The sequence below is a fragment of the Cornus florida genome, unplaced genomic scaffold (genome assembly GCF_030987335.1).
Source record: "Cornus florida cultivar Cherokee Brave unplaced genomic scaffold, ASM3098733v1 CherokeeBrave_3.0.0_Hap2_Chr02, whole genome shotgun sequence".
Lineage (NCBI taxonomy): Eukaryota > Viridiplantae > Streptophyta > Magnoliopsida > Cornales > Cornaceae > Cornus > Cornus florida.
Genome location: NW_026775572.1, coordinates 23992522 through 24009556, shown reverse-complemented (window position 1 = coordinate 24009556; position 17035 = coordinate 23992522). Strand labels below are relative to the sequence as shown.

The 17035-nt window shown below is 37.0% G+C and overlaps 1 protein-coding gene across 1 annotated transcript; it reads left to right on the top strand.

Moving 5' to 3' along the window:
* Positions 1–602: 602 nt before the first annotated feature.
* Positions 603–16197, top strand: LOC132294301 (BRASSINOSTEROID INSENSITIVE 1-associated receptor kinase 1). Its single transcript, XM_059792108.1, has 11 exons — positions 603–1092; positions 2133–2265; positions 2398–2469; positions 4018–4161; positions 5266–5337; positions 5437–5508; positions 5596–5672; positions 13572–13703; positions 13790–14131; positions 14636–15030; positions 15524–16197. Exons 1-11 carry the CDS (start codon positions 1008–1010, stop codon positions 15839–15841), a joined length of 1842 nt encoding a protein of 613 aa, XP_059648091.1. The 5' UTR covers positions 603–1007; the 3' UTR covers positions 15842–16197.
* The last annotated feature ends 838 nt before the right edge of the window (positions 16198–17035 follow it).

Below are 17035 nucleotides of genomic sequence, written 5' to 3'. Positions count from 1 at the left end.
GAGAGGGAGAATGTATTTAAAATAAATTGATAATTTAATTTTGTTAATGTAAATAAATTTTATCATTTAACTTTATTAAATATTATGCAAAGAGAATTGTGTTATAAAGTGAGGGAAAATTAATAAGAGAGATACCAATAATTATGACGTTACTGGTAATCTAGAAAGTACGGACACTTTTATGAAAGAGTTGTACTCGTATCGAACACCGACACTTTTCGGATATTCTTCGAATACGTGTCCGACACTTCATATACTTATTCATAAATAAAAATTAATTTTATTATTTTGGACATTTAACCAATACTTCATATAAATTAAAGTTTTATAATACTATTATTATGTATAAAAATAAAAATTTATATTTATACGTAGTCGTGTTCATGCCGTACTCGTGTCTTACTTTTTTAAAATTAAATGTGTTAACACATTTGTGTTGTATCGTGTGTTGTATCGTGTGCTGTCCTTATAGGTGATACGTAGCTGGTAATTTATTTAATACAAAAAACAATGGAATGAAATAAAATATAAAAAACAAAATTAAATTAAATTAAAAAAGTAATTGATTTCATTTTCAATACTGCGACAGTGGTTGTAGACTTTGGGCGAGGAGAACCTTTGACCAAGCCCCCGTGCAACGACTACACCCTCCACCCCTCCCATCCCAAGCACCGTTGAATAGTAAGGAACTCTCTCTCTCTCTCTCCTGTCCCTCTTCAACGCCGGTACTTTGACCTCCATCAAAACCGGGTATAAACAAAAATATTCCCGGAAAATCGAAAGAAAGTGCCAAAGACTTTCATTCCGGTATTCTCTCGTCAACTGTCAACTGATGAGCTCTTGCTTCTGCTCTGGTTGGTGTTGTTCTCAATTGAATTGATGACCTCAGTGTTTCGTAGCTAGGGTTTTGGTTTTATCTTTTGGTTGTTTGTCTCCGGTGAAGTGTCGGATTAGTGTTTGAGTGAGTGAACGGTTGATGAGGAATTAGGTTTTTAGCTACGGTAGTGATGGATCGGAAGATTTCAGCTTCGGATTTCCTGTGGCTGATTTTGGTGTTTTATCGGTTAGTATGGGTCTCCGGTAATGCAGAAGGTCTGTACCGATTCTATCAGCCTCTTTGTTATGTGATTCTAAAGTGTTAACTAGAGTATTTCTTTAAATATCGATTTGGAGGAATAATTGCATATTGATTGGTGTTATGTGGTATTGACCATTTCTTTGAATATGAATTTGGTGTTTTATTGCTTTGAGTGTTGCATAATTGAGATCAGCAACAAGTGCTTTATGATTCTTTTAGTTTTGACTTTAAACTTGACTCGTGGAGTTTGAAGGAGCTAAGAATGATTATGTAGGAGACTTTTGCTGATTTACTTATTTACTATCTTTTAGTTGCACAAACACAAAATTAGAATTTAGTATGTAAGGTGTGTTTGGATGTTCAGTCATCTCATAAATGATGTTGAATTTTTTTGAATTTTGCTATTTCAATAAATCCTGAAATGGATTACATATAACTAGAAATATGGTGAAGTTTTCCTATTTTTCTTAGGAGCCCCACGTTTAGTGATGAAGTTCTACTTCAAACGATATAGAAAGTGTAATTGGGCTATACAAATTTAACGAGACATCTAGACACTCCTTAAGGATTTGAATTCTTGATTTATTCCATCTTATTTAAGCCAGGTTTATTAATTCGTGATTATAAAGGTATAAGTTTTTCTTGTATCCTTACGTGTGCTAGTGCAGTTTTCAACTATGTTTTGCTAAAATTTTTATGGATAAGTGTTTGATTGCTCCTAAATTTCTGAAATTTTCATGAAATCTGTGCCTTAATTGATTAAAAATGGCATAATTTTCCAATTTATCGTCTTTCAGCTATATTTCTCCACTTTTAATTATATAAAATTCAATTTGTTGATCCCGCATAATTCTATATCTAGCTGACAGGCTCACTACTAAATACCAAGATTTTTACTGAACAGCATCTGCCAAACCGGTTGTGCGTTTGGCCCCTTTGTTGCCCTATATGGGCCAGGCTGTTGTACAACTTATCACCCCTTTGATATCTATTAGTTGATGATAGTAACTGCTATTAACCAGCACTTGATGATTGCTTCATGCATGTGAAACAGGTGATGCCTTAAATGCACTGAAGACCACTTTAGCTGATCCTAACAATGTTCTGCAAAGTTGGGATCCTACACTGGTCAATCCTTGCACGTGGTTTCATGTTACATGCAACAGTGACAATAGTGTTACAAGAGTGTAAGTTGCCTACTTTCTGTGATGATTTTAGTTATTTACATGCTTGTTATGTACCTTATTACTTGGTGTTAGTGCTGCTTCCTGGTTTTCATTCTATAGTGGCGTGATAACAAAGTTTCCATATCTACACAGTGATCTTGGAAATGCGAATTTATCTGGTCAATTGGTTCCGCAGCTTGGTCAGCTTTTGAATTTGCAGTACTTGTAAGTTCTACTTTTGTGCGGTGGAAATGTTTCACTTGATCTATAATTTTGTTCTCTGTGTATTGATCTCGTGTTCTTTTTTCTTGTTTTCTTAATAACTTTTGTTCCCATTACCTCCAACACCTAATTTGCCAACATTCCTCTCTCTCTCTCTCTCTCTCTCTCTCTCTCTCTCTCTTCCCGGGTGACAGTAATATAGTTGCATGAGCGCCTTATTGTTTTTCACGTTATTAGATAGGCTTTCTCCTATGAACATGGGATGAACTCCAATAAGACTATTGGTTAAATTTTTGGAAATTAAGTTTAACTGTTGGGAGCATGTGGTTCGATAATCTGGGAGGACATTTTAGCTCAAATGTTCCATAAATTTTAATCTAATTCCACAATCTTCCAAGTTCCTTCTAAATCTGATGTTTCTATCTAAATTAAGGTTTCAGTCATAAACATGTTTCTCAAGTCCCAGAATCTGCTGGAGTCAATTGCATAGGGCGTCTATTCAAATTCACGGCTCTAAATGTAACAGATTTGGCTTGTACTCTTCTTCCATCTCTGTACTTGGTTGAAAACAGTAAAATATACTTATGATCATGATTTTGGGTCAAATACATTTTATTTTATTTTTAAATTACAATGTGGGTGACTAAAATTACCTTTGCTTCTGTAAATTCCGTCACTATCCTTTCCTTTAGATGAGCATATTTGCATGCTGGTGTCTACTGTAGTTTAGTTTCTGATTTATTTTTTTTAAAAATTTTATATTGCACTATAATCATCATATTGGGGACTGTGGTTTCATTTCCTTGATTTGTTTCTATGGATGTATTATCATTTATGCATACAGAAAATGGCAAATGTCAGTAACATGTTCTTTATAGACTACATGGTAATGACCTATACTTCTTGTTACTCATATTTTTCTGGTTATATATGATCAAATGATTGAATTGGTATGTTGGTCTGTTTTGAGTAAGTCAATTGAGATCACTTACTTCTTCATGTGCAAGGGCGTCAAATGTGCTGAAACTTTCCTATGTATTTGCCACAGCATTCTTCAATAAGTACTTTGTTAGTTTGATGTGACCATGTATTCAAGTTCATGTGCATTTTAAGATGGCATCCTCTAAGAATAAACCTCTAGAAGAAAATTCATAATTTTCTAGCTGTTTCTTGTATTAATTTTACTGTAAAAATGTCGGGCGATGGATGTAGCTCTCCTGTTATCTTGGTATTCATTTAGCCATTGTTACAGAAATTCCTATAAAAAATTATAATTTATTCAAGGCTCTAATATGGGATGTGCATGCGGTCTCTGACATACCTATATTTCCAAGGATTAACTTTCTATCTACAATCTACCTCTGCATGGTTGTATATGTTCCTTTTTCTTATTCCTGGTAGATAGGCATGGTTGTTCATGTTGTAGAAACAAAGTTTATTGATTTGTAGGTGCTATTATGATTTTCTCTCTCTCTCTTTTAAATGTACAGTCGGCTCCTGTTGCATATCTTTTTTGGTCTATAAGTAATTAACAACATGTTCGTGTGACAGGGAACTTTATAGCAATAACATAAGTGGAAAAGTTCCTAGCGAGCTTGGGAATTTGACAAACTTGGTGAGCTTGGATCTTTACCTGAACAAGTTAGATGGTTTCATCCCAGACACATTGGGCAAGCTCCAGAAACTACGTTTCTTGTATGATTACACACCCTTAAGCCTTTTACTTCTATTACTAATTTTATTTAACTTCTGCTTGTTCTTCCTTGTTTTTCAAAGTACATAGCTTATGTGTTATGCTACTGTTGCAAATAGATGCTTGTTCTTCCTCATATTTCAAAGTAGGTAGCATAACACAATCTGAATGTAAAGAGAACTGTTTACACTTACCTGTATTTGTCAAGAGTAGTATCTAGTACTAGTACATAGAGATTATCAGGAAGCTATTGCAAACCAACACTCGATGGGATTTACCTAAGATTTTTTCTTGGAAAATTGCTGTGAGTTAAAACAATTCTGGATTTTTGTTTTTACATTATATTTTTTAAACTTATTCGAATACATGTCTTGAAAAATATGACCAATCAAGTGGTCTAGGTTCATATAATAGCATTGATTTTCTGTCTGCACCTGCTGGATTTGGAGGTGCACAACATGGTATCTAGACATTCAAATGTTCAAAAAGTGTACGCTTGAGAGTTTGAAAAGGTACAACTTAGATATTTGTATTTTTAAAACACCCCTTATGTGTGGCCAAACATTTCTCAGGAGTGGGCCGAACACGTTCAAGTATTATCGGGAAGATCTCAGAATTTGAGTACTGGACCTCCTGCTATTACACATGTTTAACCAACTGCACCAAATTCAAGATCGAACTTTTGGAAAGGATGGAACTTTTTTCTTTTACATCATAAACTTTGCAATATTGTCATATGTCTTATAGTGCTTGAAGACAAATGGAACCAAGCAAGACATCTAAGACAGCTGCTTAATTTCCCATGGATCTATTTTCTGTGTTCTCTAATTTCTACTGCTTGCACTTGTTAGGACAAAAAAGTAAAGAAGTAAAGCATTGGATGCTTGACTTACCCCATATTCTACTTTATAGATGACGACAAATTTGTATATAAAACACACTGCAACTGCACATAGCACTCTGTTCAATGTTATATTTGTTTGTTACGTGTGTATGCTAGTTATTTGCTAATTAATTATGTCCTTGGAAGTTTTATTGATGAGTAACCATTGTTGTTTTTTGGAACGTAACGGTGTCTGTTCCATGTACTGTCTCCACAAGGACAGGAGGCTCAACAACAACACTCTGAAGGGAACTATTCCTATGTCTTTGACTACTATTCAATCACTCCAAGTCCTGTGAGTACTATTGATTTTTTATTTCTTAGTTAGTTTTCACACATAATAGTCTTGCAAGAATATGAATGACATTATAACCTGTTGCCATGTGGAATGCAGTGATCTGTCAAACAATAAATTAACAGGACAGATTCCAGTTAATGGTTCCTTTTCAGCATTTACTCCTATCAGGTTTGTTGCAAGTTGTACCTATTTCATGCTAATTGACTAGGTGACCCATCGAGATGTTATACTGACTGCCATGTTGACATTTTCCAGTTTTAATAATAATCTGTTGGAACCTCTTCCAGCTACTCCTCCACCCGCACTCACTCCAACAACCCCAGGTTCTCCAGGTTCGTTAAATTTCCTTTTAGGCTCCATCTAAATTGAAGGATTTGAAACGAATAAATTTAGGTTCCATTATTTGACATGTATAGCTTAAATTTGGATTTACTTTTAACAATATGCATTGATTGGTTTGAGATCCTTCCAGGCAAGGTTTTGAAATAACAAAGTTCAAGTAGGTATTTGAAATTCATGCCGGGGATCTAGTGACACAAAACTTATAATAAAATGATGGTATCTAAGGAAGCAAGGTTTTTTTTTTTTTATGAACACTCAATCACATATGATGGTATCTAAGGAAGCCCTAGATTGAGTAATTTGAAATTCTAATCTCTCCCAAAAGTTCTCTCTTTTGGATCATTAAAGGCTTTAAACTCTTACCTAGAGTGATTTTAACCCCATATTTATAGCCAATATAGGTTTCTATTGTTTTAGTAAGTTGAATCCTTGTAAAGTTCTATCTTAAGAGAGTTTCCTAGAATATGCAGTTAAGAGAGTTTCCTAGAATATGCAGGATTTGATTGATCAACACTCTCAAGTGTTGCTTTCATTGATCGATGCTCTCAGTATTTGAATCACGCAATTCAAATAATCTCGATCAATTGGCCATTCAATCGACACCCTGGTTGTTACTCGATTAATCAACCTATTAGTCGAGTCACTCTATTGTCTATTAAAAACATAGTTTTGAAAACTCTTTAAATTCCTTACCATTGAAAAGCCATTTTTTCAAAAACTCATTTAAAATAGTTAAAGATGGTGAGATGGTGTTTCTAGGGTTAGTGAGAGAAGATGGGGAGAAGAAGAAGATAAGAGAGATATATAATCATGGAATAGAAAACTCAACTTCAGATTCTACACCACTCCAATATTATATAGAAATAACATGATTACAAAATAGCCCTTAAGCCCACAGGACAATAAGACCCAAACTCTCTTACTATCTCACACTCCCCCTCAAGCTGGAGCATACAAATTGAACATGCCCAGCTTGAAACACAATCGCTGAAAGGTACCACGAGCCAACGGTTTCGTAAAGATATCACCAAGTTGGTCCTCAGAACAAATATAAGGAGTAACAATCTGCTTCCACAACAATAAATCACGAATAAAATGACAATCAACTTCAATATGCTTGGTGCACTCGTGAAGTACTTGATTGCTAGCAATAAAGATAGCAGCCTTATTGTCACAATGCATGTGCATGGGAGTGGGAACATCAATACCAATCTCCTGAAGAAGAGAGCGAATCCATAACATCTCTGAAGCGGTGTGAGCCATAGCACGATACTCAACCTCAGCACTAGAACGAGCAACTACAGACTGCTTTTTACTGTGCCAAGTAACAAGATTACCACCAACAAAAGTGCAATAACCAGATGTAGATCGCCTATCAGAGCGACTGCCAGCCCAATCAGCATCACTAACACCTTTCACGGATAAGGAGGAAGAGGGCTTATACAACAGTCCATCCCAAGGAACATTTTTCAGATAGCGCAAAAGTGAGGCTGACGAGGAGCATGCATATATTGACTAAACACCCTAACAGCATAAGTAATATCAGGACGAGTAACAGTAAGATAAATCAACTTCCTAACAAGGCGATGATATCGCCCAGCATCAACAAATAATATTCCTTGTTCACCATCAAGTTTGATTGTAGAGTCCATGGAGGTATCAACAGGTCGAGCACCTAAGAGACTGGTCTCGACAAAAGATCGAGCACATATTTTCGTTGAGAGAGAGAGAGATGCCCTGATGAGAACGAGCAACTTCAATCCCAAGGAAATAACATAGTACACCCAAGTCTTTTGTATGAAATTGTTGACCTAAATGTCGTTTCAACTCTGCAATACTGACGGAATCACTCCCAGAGATGATAAATATCATCAACGTAGACAATCAAAACAATAATGCCAGCAGAAGAGCGACGAATAAAGGCAGAGTGGTCAGAAACGGAGCACCGAAAACCAATAGCAATTACCATGGCACTAAATTTATCAAACCAAGCACGAGGTGATTGCTTCAGACTATAAAGAGCCTTCCGCAAGCGACAAACTAAGTGCTCTTTACCAGCAATAACATAACCAGGCGGTTGGTCCATGTAAACTTCCTCTTGTAGGTCGCTGTGAAGAAAAGCATTTTTTATATCAAGTTGATATAAAGGCCAAGAACAACAAACTGCCATAGAAAGAAGAACTCAAACAGAATTAAGACGAGTTACTGGAGAAAAAGTTTCCAAGTAATCCACTCCATAAGTCTGCGTATAACCTTTGGCAACCAACCGCGCCTTAAGGCGCTCAACAGAACCATCAGGAAGATATTTGACAATATAAACCCACCGATAGCCTACGGTTCGTTTCCTTGAAGGGAGAACGGTAAGCTCCCAGGTTTGATTCTTGCGAAAGGCATTCATTTCCTCATCCATAGCGTGTTTCCATCCCGACAACGATAATAAGACGTGGTAATAGAAATAGAGGACAAGGTAAAAGCAAAGGACTGCAAGGAGGAAGAAACACGATCATAGGACACAAAGTTAGTTATAGGATGTTGAGTACAAGTACGCTTATTGCGATGCAATGCAATGGGCAAATCATTAATAGTAGAATTGGATGTCGGAAGAACAAGAACCTCTGGTGGAGAAGATGGCATGTTCGGACCATAATAAACAATGGGCTAAGAACTAAAGCGCTGATAAACCTGCAATGGTGGATTAGACGGTGGAGTAGTAGAAGGTGGAGCAGATGGCATCGAAAGAATCGGGGAAGCTGAGGATGACTCCCCCTCACCAACATAAATGAGATCATGAGACAAACTCTGACTAGATGATGAAAAGAAAGCAGTTCGACTCAAAAAAGGTAATATCGGCACTCACAAAGTATCGACGAGACTCAGGACTGTAACACCGATATCCCTTTTGTGTGTAGGAATAGCCTAGAAAAACGCACATTTACAAGCACGAGGGAACAGTTTGTCACGACCAGGATCCAAGACATGAACAAAGGCTACACAACCAAAAACACGAGGAGTGATATGAAAGGATGAAAGGGTGAGACACCAGGATATAAAAGAGAAAAAGGAGTTCGATTATTTAAAACAACAGAAGGCATACGATTAATGAGATAACAAGCAGTAAGACCCGCATCGGCCCAAAAATGTTTGGGCACCTTCATATTAAATAACAAGGTGCGAGCAACATCCAACAGGTGATGATGCTTTCGTTCAGCAACACCATTCTGTTGAGAAGTGTGGGCACAACTAGTCTGGTGAATGATACCACGATCAGCACAAAAAGAATTCATGATATACTCTGCATATTCCAAGGCATTATCAGATTGAAATTTTTTAATGCGTTTACCAAACTGAGTAAGAATTTCGTTATAAAATTTAGCAACAATACGAGGTAACTCAGATGTCTCTTTCATAAAAAACAACCATGTCATTCGGGAATAATCATGAACAAATATAACAAAATAAAGAAATCCATTCAAATTGGTAGTTTGAGAAGGACCCCAAATGTCCGTATGGACTACATTAAAAGACTCGGTATGACGACTATGACTACGACTCGGAAAGGAACTACGGTGATGCTTGCCCAACTGACAAGCTTCACATTCTAAAATAGATACATCACTCAACCTAGGAATAGCTAATCGCAACTTTGCCAGTGACCGGTGACCTAAGCAAAAATGCCATTGAAGAGGGAGACTGTAGCACTCAAAGCTAATGATGAAATAGATGGCGATTCACCAGGATCCAAATAATATAGCTCGTCTTTCTCATTCCCCGAACCAATCACCTTCTTCGTCCTGAGGTCCTAAAAAATACAGGAAGTAGGGGAAAAGGTTATGGAACAATCTAATGTTTTAGTCAATTGACTTACAGAAAGTAAATTAAAAGGAAAATTAGGCACATAGAGGCTGGATGATAAAACAATGAATTGGTAGGGTGACAAACACCTTTCCTAAGGACAGGCCTAGATGAACCATCAGCTAGAACAATACGATGTTTGATAGGTGTTAAATTAGAAAAGAGAGATGATGTACTAGCTCCAGAGTTAATGATCCAAGACTGAGGGGATTGGGCCACATATGCAATATTATGTGAATTGGCTAAGGTAGCAGTGAAATTGGATAGAAGAGTAATTTGCAATGTCTGAATCAATTCACTAAGTTGAGTAGTGACTGCATCACGAGAGCCAGAATTAGAAGCTACATGTCCAGAAGTAGTACGAGGTTGTGGTTGTGTAGCACTATTGGTAGCCTGATGCACATAATCTGGTTTCCATATTTCATCCAACAATAAGGTTCAGTATGATTTGCACCACCATAGTTATGATAACCCTGTGGGCGGTTGTGTCGCGGGCGAGTGCGAGACACTGGCAGGTTACAACACTGGCGAGCTACGGTGCACAATCCCACATCGCCTGGGTAAGGGAAAGATGAAGTGCTTATATGTAGGTGTGTCACTCCAATTAGTATGAGGCCTTTTGGGGTAAAGTTCAAGAGTAAAACCGTGCGGGCTCAGTACCAAAGCGGATAATATCATATCATATGGTAGAGTGGGTCGTTACAAATGGTATCAGAGTCTGACCCAGCCGGAAGTGTGCCGATGGGAACGTCGGGCCTCCAAGGGGGGTGGATTGTGATAATCCTGTGGGCGGGTGCAAGACACTGGCAAGCTACCACACTGGCGAGTTACGGGTGCACAATCCGACATCGCCTGGGTAAGGGAAAGGTGAAGTGCTTATATGTAGGTGTGTCACTCCAATTGGTATGAGGCCTTTTGGGATAAAGCCCAATAGCAAAATCGTGCGGGCTCAGGCTTAAAGTGGACAATATCATACTATGTGGTGGAGTGGGTCGTTACAACAGTGATCGCACCTCCTATCCCCACGTCCATTAGAACGACCGCCACCACGAAAACCACGACCTCCACGAGAGCTACCATGACCTTCGCTGCTAGAGACTAAGGGAGAAGACTCTGAAGGAGTTACACTAGAGTTCTGCCCCAAAGATGACCTCAATAATCGAGAATAGACATTTGCAGCGGTAGGTAACTTCTCGCTAGCAAGAATCTGATCTTTAAAGCCACAAAGATCAGAATCCAAACCAGACAACAGTGAAGCAATCATAAACTCCTCCCAATGACACTTTTGTTGCTCCAAATCAGCAGTAAAGGGTTGATGTTGCAATAGTTGATCCCGTAATTTTTTAAGTATGCTATAATACTCAGATAGTGGTTTTCCGGATTGCGTAGTAGTAAAAATCTTATCATACAGCTCATAAACCCGAGAAACATTACTCTGAATGCTTTGAAAAAGACTCAGCAAGAGAATCCCAAATCTTTTTAGAGGAATCACAAAATTCAACTGTAGAGGCAATATTGGGTTCTATACTATGCCACAACCATCCCATAACAATAGAATCCTCACACATCCAGTCCTCAAGCTTCTCCGTGTCATCAGGATGATTCTCAGTTAAATACTTCAATTTCCGCCGCCCACGTAAATAACTTGAACAACATGGGCCCAAGCAAGATAATTAACCCCATTCAATTTTTTCGAAGTAATCGACTTAGGCATATCATCATCCTTTACTGGTTGGGGTTTATCATCAGCCATTGGTAGAATTTTAACCAAAAATACAAGGGTGTAACAAGATTGTAGATTCTGATGTAAACAGAGCCCAAGCTCACAATATTGCTGATTCAGATTCAAAACAGAGTTCAAAACAAAATTGAATCTGAATGGATGGTACTTACAGAATCAATATCTGGAGCAGGAAAAAAAAAAAAGAAAAAAAAAAAAAGAAAAAAAAAAAAAGAAAAAGAAAAGAAAAACACAGCATCTCGAAAAACCAGGTGACCAAAGAAGTTTCAGAAGGGATTAGGAGTAGATGAAATCAACACAAGCAACCAAAAAAAAAAAAAAAAACAAGTGACAACAAAAAAAAGTCAAAGCCAAACCTCCTCCTTGGCCAAGAACTGATCCAGAAAATGCAAATAACCAACCAACAATCACTGCAAAGCCTCTTCCAAGTCTAAACGAACTCCTCCAATCAACAAAACCAGCCAAAAAAACTCCAAACTCCACATCACAACAGTTTGGGCAAAAAACCAGAAAAAGTTTCAAAAATATGAAAGATCAGTCAAGCAGCTTTAAAACGAAAAAGAAACGCTGCCATAATTCTCAGAAAATTCAGGTGAGCCAGGAGGCATGGCTCTTGACCTGCAGATGATGACGTCAGCATGACATCAGCAAGATGTCAGTGTGACGGCAGCGTACGGACGCTGACTTCAACCTTCTCCAAATACAGGTAACTGAATAAGAATGAGGTCTAAGGTTTGATTTGGCTCTGATACCAAGATAAAGATGGTGAGATGGTGTTTCTAGGGTTAGTGAGAGAAGATGGGGAGAAGAAGAAGAAAAGAGAAATATATAATCGTGGAATAGAAAACTGAACTTGAGATTCTACAACACTCCAATATTATATAGAAATAGCATGATTACAAAATAACCTTTACGCCCACAGTACAATAAGACCCAAACTCTCTAACTATCTAACAAAAATAAAACTTTAATAAGCCTCTCTAAACCCAATCGAGGTTGATTTTGGTCTTACTAAGGTCAATTTACTTGTGCTCTGGATATGTGATTGAGAGTGCGGGTTTCTCGTTGTGTTCTTCATAAATCTCTGCCTGCATTGTCTTCAACAATGGTACTCATATGACTCAAGACTAACACTTTCGAATCCAAGTTTTGAGTAGGAAGCTGTCAACCTAATGAAGCACAAATACTTGGGGAATGTACCCGTATCGTTTCTGTGTTGAATATCGGCACTCCTCAAAAACTCACGAATAAGTGTCTGATACTTCCTAAACGTATCCATACTTTTATAATAATTTCTTTTAGTTCTAGCACATATTCGGTACTGTTCAGATACTTTCGCAACGCGTCTGATACTTCAGAATACATATTTTACAAGTTTGAACATTAACAAATAATTTAGTCCAAAATGTATCTATTCATATAACTCTCAATTCTCAACTTTTTTGTCATGTTTTTTATAAGAAAATGTTAGTAACGATATATAATAACATGACAGACAATTATTATTTAAATTTATCCTTATATGCATATATATAAAATTTTGAGAAAATTAGCACTAACTTTTCTCTATAAAAGACAAACAAGTTCCTATAAATTTTTCATAGGACCAATAAGTCATACTTTTGAAATCCTTTTCCATTTAAGTTGTAAACCACTCAACTTTTAACTAACTTATACCCTTACCAATTTACTATTTAAAATCTCCATTTTCAAAATCATTATTCTTTTTTTCAAAAAGGATAAAATTTGTATTCAAATTGTTTCAATAAAAAGGAATTATAAAATTTTATTATTATTTTAATAGAATTTTTTTTATTGTATGTTCAAAATGATTGTTGTAAAATTTCCAAAAGATTTTTGGAATTGAACTTTAATTAACTTAATTAAAATTAGATTATAATATCATATTCATTAATTAACTAAAACATAAAGGACGTAGAATAAAAAGAGTATTACACAGTAATTTTAGAATATAAATCATAATTATTATAGCACTTTAGTTCTATTTGATACGAGTATAAGTGAAAAATCGAGTGGTTTATAACTTAAATGGAAAAAGGATTTCAAAAGTAGGACTTATTGGTCCTATGAAAGATTTATAGGGATTATTTGTCTTTTACACGGAAAAGTAGAACTCATTGGTCCTATGAAAGATTTATAGGGATTATTTGTCTTTTACAAATTCTACATTTTTTTAACCATGTTTAGTTTGCTTCCGGTTGAAAATTTAAGTGGTAGTGGGAATGCACAAAAAGAATTAACTTATTGCATCTGTAATTGTCTAATGTCAAAACAGTAAGCAATAGTGCAACTGGAGCGATTGCTGGAGGAGTTGCGGCTGGTGCTGCGCTGCTGTTTGCTGCTCCTGCAATTGCGCTTGCTTGGTGGCGACGGAGGAAACCTCAAGATCATTTCTTTGATGTACCTGGTTAGTGGATTTAAATGGAAAATGGTTTAAATTGATATTGCAGTTCCATATATATTGCATTTTCACCCATTTACATCTCTTTGCAGCTGAGGAGGATCCAGAAGTCCATCTTGGACAGCTCAAGAGGTTTTCTTTGCGTGAACTACAAGTCGCAACAGATAATTTTGGCAACAAAAATATTCTTGGCAGAGGTGGGTTTGGTAAGGTTTACAAAGGACGCTTGGCTGATGGCACTCTAGTGGCGGTAAAAAGGCTAAAAGAGGAGCGTACTCAAGGTGGGGAGCTTCAGTTCCAAACAGAAGTAGAAATGATCAGCATGGCTGTGCATCGAAATCTACTTCGTTTACGTGGCTTTTGCATGACACCAACAGAACGATTACTTGTCTATCCTTATATGGCTAATGGAAGTGTTGCATCATGTTTAAGAGGTACTGCTTGTTGGTCCCTACGTGCTTCAGTAATTTTTTCAATTACTTGTAATAATAATAATAATTTTCAGTTTTTTTGGGCTCCTTGAGTTCTTAGTTTTTTTGGCTTCGGACTTTGTGTAGCTTTTGGGATGCGTTCCCCTTTTGAACGCTTTCTAATACATACATACCTGTCAAAAAAAAAAAAAAATTCAGTTGCTTTTATGCAATCTGCTTGGAGTTTCAGAAGTGATGTCAATTGTCAATGTCTAACTGAATTCCAGCATCAAATTTCATGCCTGTTTTATGTTGAAGAAATCAATACCTGGACTAATGTCTACATAAATGATATCTTATATAGGATTTTATCAAAGTCAGCTAATAATATTCTGAAACTTTGAAAACTGTGATTGGTCCAATATATGAACAAAATGTTGAAAATTTTAAAATTCATAATTCAGGACCTGTTCCCAAATTTGCTTAATATCTACAGTGTATTCATGAATAATTAATGTGTTATTGTAGATCGACCTGAATCGCAATCGCCACTTGAATGGGAAAAAAGGCAGCAAATTGCTCTTGGATCCGCTAGGGGCCTTGCATATTTGCACGATCATTGTGATCCTAAGATAATTCATCGTGATGTTAAAGCTGCTAATATTTTGTTGGATGAGGAGTTTGAAGCTGTTGTTGGAGACTTTGGGTTAGCTAAACTCATGGACTACAAGGACACACATGTTACCACCGCTGTACGTGGCACAATTGGTCATATAGCCCCCGAATACCTTTCCACTGGGAAGTCTTCAGAAAAAACTGATGTGTTTGGGTATGGGGTCATGCTTCTTGAGCTTATCACTGGACAGAGGGCTTTTGATCTTGCTCGGCTTGCCAGTGATGACGATGTCATGTTGCTTGATTGGGTAAGAATTCATCATCCTCCCATGATATGTTTGCATTTTCTAATTACCAATATTTTTACTTATCAAAAAAAAATATTTGTATTTTCTAATGTTAGATTGTCATTTTTGTATTAATATTTTAAGTTCGCCATAGTAGCCTTCTGCGAACTTGTCCGGTGTCACGAATTTTTAATGAAAAATTGGTTGGCTAGGGGGATGTGGAAAGCACATTAAAATGGATTGCCCATTTTTATGTTTATGCGAATCAAAATGAGTCTTCTAATGTTCATGTTGGCATTCAAACGCATCCCTAACAAGGGAGTTGAACTGAAGTGATTTGCAATCGATTCATCACCATCATCAATCACTGGTTTTGGTGGTCATGATTTTAAGTGGCAAATTTATATTTGCAAATGCTTTTAAAATCAAGAATGACCATTTAATATTTGAAATTTCAAATTATTGCCATTGGCATCTCTTATTCACTACCTAATAAATCTCCCCAACATTTCAGGTGAAAACACTACTGAAAGAAAAAAAATTGGAGACACTGGTTGACGGAGATATGCAGGGTCAATACGTTGTTGAAGAGGTGGAACAGCTGATCCAGGTGGCTCTGCTATGCACACAAGGCTCTCCAATGGAACGGCCCAAGATGTCAGATGTTGTCAGAATGCTCGAAGGCGATGGCTTAGCCGAGAGATGGGAAGAGTGGCAAAAGGAGGAGGTACTACGTCAAGAATACAACCATGCCCCTCACCCAAATACTGATTGGATCATCGCGGACTCCACATCCAACATCCGTCCAGATGAATTGTCCGGTCCCAGATGATCCTTCAACGGTTCTGCCGTCATATATAGAAATCTCTTGGACACTCACTTTGTATTTGTAGTGATATTTATCATCTTTGTGCATATGATTTTTCCTTTCTTTTTTGTCTCTCTCTTGTTTTTTTTCTTCTCAAAAAGTCCAATCTATATCATATGTTGGAGTTTTGATGATATTGTAATGTCCATAGGGTTACCGGTTGACACTCTGAATTTTCTGGTGGAAACAAAAGCACGGGAGGAAGGTCCGTGGAAGCACCAGTGTATGCTATTGTTATGTATCCAAGTAGTAAATGATTGTTACACTAATAAATGCATTTTTTTTTTTACCTGAGAGCAATAATAACTCTGTTTTATTTATATACCGATTCGATCCGAGCTCTTGGAATTGGAATAAGTTTGGCAGCGGATAACGAAATCTTGGTGATCTTGTCTATCTAATGAACGGGGAGTTTGCTTTAAAATAGTCCGCCCTGCACCTACCCCCGAGTATATGCTTCAACACTCATCACACAAGGGTAGATTAGAAACCTCTGGTAAAATGACTCCCCCAAACCCAGCAGCACTGCACCCACCCCCGAGTATATGCTTCAACACTCATCACACAAGGGTAGATTAGAAACCTCTGGTAAAATGACCCCCCCAAACCCAGCAGATAAAGTACATTACATAGTCCGTTTTAGGGATTGGCGACTTACCCATTCCGTGACTTTGGCACTGGATGTTCCCAAAATGGGTACTGTCGGGTCGGGTGAATTCAACATTGATCCCAAAATAGACTATCGGGTCGGGTGAATTCAATAATCAATAATAGACGCATATATGTATACACACACACACACACGGAAAGATAGAAGGGTATACTGTTAAAATTAACCAAGGGCTTGCTGAAAAAATAAGCATTATCTGAGTGACTTCTCATTGCAGAGCTCTTTGAAGTTGATTTGTTAGTTGCAAACTTTGAATTTTTTTGCTGGAAAACACTTCTTAACTACAAGTACTTCAAGGATGAGAGTACTAAAATACTACTTTAAAGCCATATATTTAATTTTTTAAAAAATAAGTGCTAATATTATTTAGAGTAAAAGGAAATGGTAAAACAGCTATGCGCATCAGTAAGCTCCCCATTTCTTGATATACAATATAACTTTTCAACCCTTAACCATCCAATACTAAGATACAAGTCTTGCCTTTTTAA